The sequence below is a fragment of the Sebastes umbrosus genome, chromosome 4, assembly GCF_015220745.1.
Source record: "Sebastes umbrosus isolate fSebUmb1 chromosome 4, fSebUmb1.pri, whole genome shotgun sequence".
NCBI lineage: Eukaryota > Metazoa > Chordata > Actinopteri > Perciformes > Sebastidae > Sebastes > Sebastes umbrosus.
Window position 1 is genome coordinate 17,300,123 of NC_051272.1, and position 10,495 is coordinate 17,310,617.

Here is a 10,495-nt window from a genome sequence, read left to right on the forward strand (position 1 = left end):
GTATACAAAGAAAATACACATGCATGCAGATCAACACCAAAATATGAGTGTAGAAAACAGAGCCACGTTGGACGGTGTGACTGTTCTCAACTATGAAAAATGAGGATGAGTTGATATGGAGTGTCTAAATTGGCCTGAAACTGGGAGAATGTTGAAGCCAGTTAAACAGTGTGCAGTCATCAGAGCAGCCACTTAATTCTTCCATTATCTCCAGTCCCCTTTATGAGGGCAGCATCAAATATTCAGGGCTGATTGTGAGGCTTCATTAATTACTGGTCTCACAGAGAACATCTGTTTAATTATGATCCCAGCAGAGAAGCTTCTGGTGCGATGTGATACTGGCGCTGTAAAGCAGCCACTACTGTACTGTAAGCAACTGTTTCTGTGGTTGAGAGGAGCCAAACCGTGTGTGAAACTCACACTGATTTCACTCCATGGCACCTTGTCTGTTTTAATTTGATGGGATTTAAGATGCTTTTTTAAAACTCTTTCACAGCAGTACCACAGTGGGGGTCTGACAAACTGCTCAGTGGCAGATAAAGAGATGAAGTTTCCTACATTTCTACTTTTTCTTAAAATTGATTGAACATTTTTAAACTTTAACGTATTCAGCATTTATAATTAGTTTATAACACACTGTGATACCCTACAGTATAGAGTTGCAAGCACACCGTAACCCACGTCTTCACTCTTCCTGTGAAGCCTCCCTGGTGTATAATCTGATAACGAATGACTGACAATTTAATATAACACAGTTGTCATCGAACATGTTTCCCATTCTATATGAATAGTAGAGTTGCCACTACTATTTATTTTCATTGTCGATTAATCTGTTGATTATTTTCTTGATTAATCAATTTGTTATTTGGTCTAGAAAATGATGAAAACTGTCGATCTGTGTTACCAAAAGCCTAAGATGACGTCCTCAGATGTCTTGTTTTGTCCACATCTCAAAGATATTCAGTTTACTGTCATAGAGGAGTAAAGAAACCAGAACATATTCACATTTAAGAAGCTGAATCTGAGAATTTTGACTTTATTTCTTAAAAAAATTACTCAAACGGATAAATTGATTATCAAAATAGTTGGTGATTAATTTAATATTTGATAACTGATCTATTAATTTTATATATATTAATGAATATTGCATATATTATAAGTATTTATTTTGCTATAATTATTCATTATATTTATTTAGCAATGAGGTATTTATTTATTTATAAATACTTTTTAGTTCTCTGTGACAACTGAACAAACTCCATCTGCTGATGTGGGCCATGAGATATGGCAGAAAGCTCCAGGAGAAATAAGTGAACAATTTTTTTTTTTAATTTTTTTTTGCAAAACAATATTTCTGAGAATAAACCTTCAGGCTTCAACATGCTGTCATGAGTTTTGAACACATTTATAAATAGTTTAAAATCCACCTGTGAGTGATTTCTTCATGTGTATGGACAGTTTATAACACACTGTAAAATGTACAGTGTGTTATAAAACAGTGTTGACAGATATATTAATAAATAATACATTATAGTGTGTTATCAACAATGCATTAAGTGTTTTTTATAATTCTTATAAATTCTAAATGGAGGGTTAAAGTAAAGTATTACCAATATATTTTTGTAAATTTATACTGTTTGAAATCTCGTGGGTTTTCGTAATTGTCTCTTGGCTATCCACACCACAGCACCACAAAGTGTTATGATAATATAATGAAGATATGTTTTCTCTTATTTTGCATATACTGAATCTACAGTATAGTGCATTGTGTCATTCACATGTGCAGAAACCCACTAATACACAATCAGGCACGTTATGACATATTGTTTCTCTGTTTTAAGTAGTGACACACGTTTCCTTCTGTTTTCCAGTGTTTATCAGCTTCATCTAAGTTGTGAAAGAGTCAGAAATGTCAAAATATTGTTGATCTTCGAGGCTGAATGATTTGATATTTTCGTGGCTTAAAATATACCCAGGTTTGTATTACATCACTTGCAGGGGAAACATCTTATTTCCTCATATCTGTCACCCAAGTTCTACATAAAACAACACTGCAGCTGTTCCTCTACGTAATCGCTTACAGATAACTATGACCATGGAAAGCATTCAAGTACACAGAAAGGTTATACTGTCGTTTTAGTGGCTACCACTAAATCGACAGTATAAAGAGCAGCAGAAGAAGATAATAAATAACATTTCAACATCTTTGACGCACTTCCTCATTGCTGTCGTAATACAGACGTTTGAAATCTGTATGCAAATAAAGTTTCCTGTGAATGAAGTGCAGCATTGATGGTCGCAGCCTGTAGTCAAAATACATACCAGTAGTAAACACAGTACTGTACACCCTTTTTCCTCTGAAGAAAAGAATTATACGTTTTGAATCTCTCATTTATTTAAATGTGGAAAAGAAATCATAGTTATTAAATAAATACATTAAAAAGCAAAAATACAGAAGATCTTATGTGAATAGCTGTTAACATGTAAGGACCACTGTAGTGTCAAAGTAAAATTAGTGAACGTTTTCATCCGTAGCTGGTGAGGTGACCTTTTCACCATTTCCTCTTAGCGTCAGGGAACAACCATTTCCATTTATCATTCTGCAGGAGGTAAAAGACAAAGATCATCAGTAAATAAATGAATAAATAAATATGATAAACATTAATAACATCTTTTCAAATGTTTAAAGGGAAGCATTTTGACTATAGTACTGACCTTTAACCCCCAGGATGAGTGGGTATGTTTTGGTCTGAGGTCCTCCAGAGGCTCATAGGTGTTGCTGTTGGGTTCAGGTGTGTCGTCGTGGCCAGGAAGCAGCTCATATGTATTGTCAACTTCATTGGGGACCTCAGCGTACCTGGTCCCAGAGGCTGTAGTGTGTGGGCTACCAGGTCGGCCAGCCAGGTGATAGACACCACTGTCACTCATGTGTTCCAGGCTGTGGCTGCTGCTCGCTGGGAAGCACGACTCCGTCCTCTCTGTCTTTTGTCTGACGGGTTTTGGGGAAAGCCTCGGTGGCGTGTGTGGGGGTGCACTCAGCCTGTAAGACTGCTCTCCATCAGAGCTGTTGTCGAGACGCGGTAGAGACCTGCTCTTGCTGTCCAGCAGGCCGAGCTCAGAGTAAACAGACTCTGGTCCAGATGGAGGACTGCACCTGCTCTGATCCTGGGTTGTGGATCTTCCAGCAGCTCGCCCCAGATTATCTCCGGGGAAATTGTCTTGAGGGATGTGTTGGGATCTCGGTATCTCCCTGGGTGATTGCTTCCTGAGCTGAGCATACATAACCTTGTCCGGGTCATTCAGGGGGCCACTATCAAGGGGCCTGCTCCTCCGAGGCAAAGGTGGCCCTTCCTGTTTTACAAAACAAGCCATAAAGTCAGCCCAGAAGTATTACACAGCAACAATTTCAGTGTAACATATAAATTAGTATAATCTCCCTGTAAATTATGGACAGTACACACCTCTGGTGTCCTTTTGCTCTTTGGTGGCCGTACAGGGGGCTTCTCTGAGGTCGAGTTAGTCTGTGGATTGCTCCTCACAGCTCTGACACTGGCCACAGGCTTTTCTTTAACCTGGATGATGTCATACAACTCTTTATCCAGCGCCTGCAAGAGCAAAAAACATCAGTTAGACCTTCACTCTGGATTAATGCTATACGTAAAGAAAGTGACTGAGGAGTTTTGTCTCACCTCAAAGCACGTAGATGTCAGGTACTCTCCAAATGGCTGAAAGGGGCTCGTCTTGTAGTGCTCTATGAGACCAGAGACCGAGTTGTGCTCTTCAGTGTCTCCACACACTACAAACTGCCCCAATTCACTCTGGCTAATCACGAAATGTCGACACCGATCCCTGCCTCTGCAACAGGAAAATTAAAATTTATTAAAAAACTCCTTTGGCCGAAAAGTGATAACAATTTGAATGGGGGTTTGGTTAAAATTACAGAAATATGATCTGTAATTAAAACAAAAAAGAAAAGTAATTCTGTGTTAGATTAATGAACAACTGAATCATCATATTTGTGACTTTGGGAGCTTGGATGTCCTCTGATGAAGTAATCTGCTGATAAATATCTTAGAAGCAGTCCCAGAAATATAAATACAGCAGATTTGGCACATAATCCTCACATGATGGACTCTTTACAAGTCTTGATTACTGTACTTTAACTTGTAGAAGCAGTATTGATTTGTGAAGATATCCACGCAATAACACATATATACTATAAGCAAGCAATATAATAAATAATAATAAAAGAGGAAATGTTTGGCACTAAGTAAAAAGTTTATTATAGTGAGGTTCATTTCTATATGAGCTCTCCGAAAAACAGAATCGGTGTACGAGTCAGGTTGTTCAGAGCAAACTAATACTCACTTGTAAGACAGTATGTATCCGATGGCCTTATCACTGAGACGGACCAGGAAGCAGCCCAGCTCCTTTTCTCGCAGTATTTCTTCAGCCTCCCTGTAGATAAACCAAGAAGAACTTTAAAACCCTGTAAAACTTAGAAAAGTGTTTCCCAAAAGCCCAATTTGGCCTGAGTTTACAGGAACAGTGAGGCGGATTTTGAGTGGAGGAGGGCGGATCACGTAAATCAACTTGGAAAGTACATTGCATCAAAGGAAAATCCATTTGGTGTCAGATCTTTTCCATAAACCTGTCATTTACCAATACACCGGTTCTGAATGACGAATCTGTCCCTTGTGATCTTTATGTAGGTGTTTACTGTATATTTGCCAGAGGATCCTAAATTTCTGCTTCACTGTACTACCTGATGTACACTTTGACATACAATAACACATTCTCACTTATAATAATAGAACTGAATATTAACCCATATATATACATGTATTTGCTTGATTGACAAATGGTACACCTATAATTAAAAATGCGAGTAGAGTTACTCTATATAATTATAGTTTATAGTAGTGGTTTTATTAAAAATAGGACGCAGTAGCACTTCGGAGAATTGTATATCTTTGTTGTCACAAATTAATTATTCTAATATTGAGCGTTAAAAGTTTAAAGCTGCCACAATTAATCGATTAGCTGTCAACTATTAAATTAATCACTAACTATTTTGATCATCGATTAATCTGTTTGAGTCTTTTTTTTAAGAAAAGAAAGTCAAAATTCTCTGATTCCAGCTTCTTAAGTGTGAATAATTTCTGGTTTCTTTACTCCTCTATGACAGTAAACTGAATATCTTTGAGTTGTGGACAAAACAAGACATTTGAGGACATCATCTTGGGCTTTCGGAAACACTTATTGACATTTTTCACCATTTCTGACATTTCATAGACCAAACAACTAATCGATTAATTAAGAAAATAATCAACAGATTAATCGACATTGAAAATAATCATTAGTTGCAGCTCTATTAAATTCATTCTTAACCCACAAGATAGTAGTTTGACAGAATAAAATCTTAGCTCATAGCCCACTTAAGGTTAATTCTGTCCATATAATAAAATGTTTCCTCACTTTCTTGTGATGAAGCCCAGGAACCAGGTGGGGAAGAAGCCGTTGTGGACGATGAGCGGCACTTGAGTCTCTATGAACCACTTTGAAGCCAGTTCCCTGAGTCTCCCTTCAGTCCCTTCAACATGAGGGTCCACCGGTAGTTCCATTTGCTCCATCCTTGCCTGGTCCTATAATCAAAACCACACAGAGACAGCCGATGGAGTCAAACAGCATTCATTTCCCAAACGCATGCAGTGAGGGTGTTTTTTCAAAGGACTAATTTGCTTATTTTCCAGGAGGTGTCAACCTAAAGTAGCTGAATATTCTCATTGTTGCAGGAAATACCGGATCATTCATGTGTAAACTTAAATTTTAATATATAATATGAAATATTTCTTTACTGTTAAATTATCATATTTTATCATTTAATTTAACATGGTCCATATAAACTATTCAGAATGTCCAAAGTCCATTCTCGCTCTACAAATAAAAGGCTGTTTTCCCTTTTCATCCAACAAGACTTTTATTTACATTGACCTCTGCTGTAATGTCGCGCTGTTAAGCAAACTGCTACTTTGCATGGAGATATATGGTTAATAAGTTAGTCATTAAAGCAGTGGTGCTGATCTCGTAACAGTGCTTACCTTGAAGCAAAACGTCAGGCAGGTCCTGAGGCAGGGAGATTTTCTCTGATCCTTGGTCCTTGACCCTGAAGAAAAGTTGCAAATCCTCTCAGATCTGGGTTTCTGTTGTCTGTACGGTACGCAGCAATTTCTTTCAATCCCTAGAAAAAGATGGACAATTAGACTTTATTCTCATGTATGTAAAGCTCAGATACTGTTATCATGAGGTGAGAGATGTGTACATACCTTTCCTTGAGCGTGAGTGGTTTGAACCTGGTGTCATTTCAGCAAACATTGAAACACTTCTCTCAACTTCAGAACAGTCTGTCACCTCTAAGCGAAGGAGTTCTGAAGGAGTGTGACCCTACATGGGAGATATAGACATGTGACATTTACAGTTACACACTTTTTTCCACCGGCTTGGAAAGCAGCAACGGCACAACAGAGTTCATACAGCTCATTTGCATGACAGAGACGTCTAAAAGAGCTGCCAAACAAAGCAGGAGCTTCCTGGAGAGAAACGGAAAGTAAGCTGTGGGTTTGTGTGCACATGAGGTGCGTTGGTTTGCAAGAGATGTTTTGCCCACAGACTGTCTGTTTACTGTAGTGATGAGAGTAAGTTGCGTCAGCAATTGATCTTCTGTGTTCTCTGACCGGGGTTTGAAATGAATTTGGATCAGGGCAGGAACAAAATGTGTGAAAGAATGGAAATGTTTGGGAAGATTCACACAGACTTTAGAGGGCATTAACAATAAGATGAGATGTTTCCCAGCCTTGTTTTTAAGATTGTCATAAATAATAATTCCCCCCATGGCTGAGGCAGTCGTCATGAATCATCTCTCACTAGTGAGCGGTAAGAAGTCCCAGTGGGGGAGAGGCAATAACCAGAAAGAGACTGTCATACTCTGAGATTTCAGCATTCCCCGATGATAACATGGCTACAACTTTATATTTATTGTCTCTGAAAGTGTTATCAGTGTGCTTCTGAAAGTCTACAAGGTTTATTCCACCTCCAATTTTCAAATAATAGAAATTATAGGCCTATTATCCATCTACCGAAGCCACCGTTTGCCCGATAACTGCACTGTTATGTTCCATGTATGACTAAGTATTGCTACATGACCTAGAATTTCAACATCATCTCAACAGTCAGTTTTAAACGTCTTTGTGAGTCATTATGTGCTCCTCTGAGGGCGTTGAGAGGTTTTGGGTCAGATGGTATCACTGTTTCTGTGTTTGTAAAGATTCTATATACTATACTCAACCAATCAAGTTTTATTTATATAGCACATTTCATATGATGTGCTTCAAATAAAAACACAAAACAGGCAAAGATCATATATGACAAAAACGTTTAAGATAAAAAACATATAAGATAAGAAGGTATAACACATATAAAACATAAAATAATAACATATAAGATAAGAAGGTATAACATATATAAAACATATAAAATAATAACATATAAGATAAGAAGGTATAACATATATAAAACATATAAAATTATAACATATAAGATAAGAAGGTATAACATATATAAAACATATAAAATTATAACATATAAGATAAGAAGGTATAACATATATAAAACATAAAATTATAACATATAAGATAAGAAGGTATTACATATATAAAACATGTAACATATAAAGTATTACATATATAATATATAAGATAAAAGATATTACAGTAAAAGGGGAATAAGAAGGTATTACCATTATTAAAAATGGAATAATAATAATAATACTGATTCTAAAATAACAGTTTTACCCGTTAACCACACACTAAACACAAATAAAAGCTTGCTTAAAAAGATATGTTTTGAGTCTGCGTTTAAAAGAAGACACTGTTGTAGCAGACCTTAGTTCAAGTGGTAAAGAATAGGACCATAATGTCCTGCTAACAGTGATACAACATAGAAATGTATTTTATCTACAGCGGCTGTGAGGTAAACAGATACACACACAAAGGAAGCAGAGCTATCAGACAGTTACCAGACAAAAGGATCGTTTTTCAGTCGTCTGGCAACGTACCTATGAGGGGGAGGTGGGTCTTTAAAAGGTCACAAGTCAGTTGACATCTGTTAAATGTCACTACAACAATCACATCACCTTTAAGTCTGAGGGCAAGCATCCTCACAAACAACCTAACTCTCCAGGAAGTAAGCTAAAGCTCAATCTGACCAAAATAATCATGTAACTCGCAACAAAACACAAGTCACACGGCTATCACAGGTGTTTTTTTGGTTTCACTATATTGTTTCAATGGGAAAAATAATCCAAGCATAAGATCAGTCATGTACTGTTTACTGTCTATAGGACCCATATACATCATGTTATAGCATGTTCACGTCTACAACCATTAATCAACCTGAAACATGTTGAACAGAATGAACTCTGAGCTCAGAAGGAAACACGCCAACAGGCTGAACTCTGTTCTGTTATAGACGTATGAGTGTCTGACTGTATGAGTCACACTGTGGATAACATATACTTAAGTAACTAAGTGCATGTCAACATCACAGATTACACATTGCTGATAAAACAGCTGTAGACTGGATTGATTTATTGATCAAGATACTGTAGCTCCTACAAAGAGCAGAAAGAGTATTAGCTTGTCTTAAGTACTGTACATACTGTAATACAATAAGTGCTGATCTTGTATTTCAGTGTATCCACTTTGTTTAATTCCTACACCATAATTTGCATACAAAGTTTTTATGGTCTTTGTTTGATTTTCTTATTGCCATATTGACATTAGGTAAAGATAGGAAACATGGGAGGAGAAAAAGGCAATGGTGTGCAACAAAGGTCCCAAGCTAACCTGAGATTATGTGTTTTAACCACAAGGCCTCCAGAATGCCCACGTATTGTACTTTTCACCTTATTTATCCGTGTTTTTATATAATTACTTTGCTTATTAGTCACGTATTTTCATATCGTGGTCACATGGTGCATATATATACTCACCGGCCACTTTATTAGGTAAAAGGTGTACCTAATAAAGTGGCCGGTTCTAGTACCGGGTGGTCTTCTGCTGCTGTAGCCCATCTGTTTCAAGGTTCGACGTGTTGTGCGTTCAGAGATGGTATTCTGCATACCTTGGTTGTAACGAGTGGTTATTTGAGTTACTGTTGCCTTTCTATCTTCTCGAACCACTCTGCCCATTCTCCTCTGACCTCTGACATCACAACAAGGCATTTTCGTCCACACAACTGCCGCTCACTGGATATTTTCTCTTTTTCGGACCATTCTCTGTAAACCCTAGAGATGGTTGTGCGTGAAAATCCCAGTAGATCAGCAGTTTTTTAAATACTCAGCAATTGAACAGGTGTGCCTAATAAAGTGGCCGGTGAGTGTATATTATTGTTGTATTTCATACAATTACCGCAAACTAATTGACACAGAGAAACCTGGAGTCCATTTGTAGATTACGCCGGCAAAGGAATACCGGTTGGCAGTGGTGGAATGCAATTAGGTGCATTTACTCAAGTACTGCTCTTAAGTACAATTTTCTTTACTTGAATTCTTTTACATTACTTCTACTCCACTACATTTTAGAGTACTTTTTACTCTACAATATTTATTTCACAGATATAGTTACAGTACTAGTTACTTATCAGATTATTTACATACAAAACCTGCGATAAGTTTATAAAATGTGACACGTTATAGATTAAACTACCCAAAGGTACATCAATTAATTAAAATGAGCTTAACATCAACCAGCTTAAAGTTAACCTTACATGTTAATACATCCATAATAATAATAATAATCAGATATTTTAATAATATTACAGACAGGACCCATTCCGCCAAACAAGTACTTTCACTTTAGATACTTTAGATATGTTTTGCTGATAATACTATTAAGTAAAATTTTGAATGCTAGACTTTTATTTGTAATAGGCCGTTTTCACAGCAGACATTTTGACATGTCATAGCAGGTAGGCACAGGTGTAATTGATAAAATTAGTTATGGTCCAATTCTGTTTAGTGTCACAGCCATTCGATTGAGCCAGCATGCACAATACCAGGACCCTGGCCCAACTAAATGGAACAGGGCCCAACTTATTGTTATTAATCACACCTTTGTTTATGACTACTTTTCCCATACAAAAAAATAAGTTTATTCAAGTGTGCTATTAGTATACTTCTTTTAAACTTAAAATAAGAGAGCATGCTTTCAGTTTACTTTTTATGTACTTACCAGAGATACACTTAACAAAATGATACTTAAGTATACTTGGCTTATACCGACAAGACTACAGAAAAGTCTAAGTGTACTTGGCAAGTATACAGAAAAGTCAGAGTATGCTTGGCTTATACTGAACAGTATATTTGGCTAAGTAATATAAGTTAACTTAAAGAAAACTTACAAGTATACTTGCAGTAAAAACTATTAAACTAGTAGTT

The 10,495-nt window shown here is 36.8% G+C and overlaps 1 protein-coding gene across 1 annotated transcript; it reads right to left on the reverse strand.

Annotated features, from left to right (window-relative positions):
• Positions 1 to 2,375: 2,375 nt before the first annotated feature.
• On the reverse strand, positions 2,376 to 6,676 carry LOC119486145 (SH2 domain-containing protein 7-like). The gene is made up of 8 exons (XM_037766034.1): positions 6,327 to 6,676; positions 6,102 to 6,241; positions 5,479 to 5,645; positions 4,369 to 4,458; positions 3,690 to 3,855; positions 3,462 to 3,605; positions 2,716 to 3,351; positions 2,376 to 2,600 (listed from the first exon to the last, which is right to left on the reverse strand). Exons 1-8 carry the CDS (start codon positions 6,373 to 6,375, stop codon positions 2,553 to 2,555), a joined length of 1,440 nt encoding a protein of 479 aa, XP_037621962.1. The 5' UTR covers positions 6,376 to 6,676; the 3' UTR covers positions 2,376 to 2,552.
• Positions 6,677 to 10,495: the final 3,819 nt, after the last annotated feature.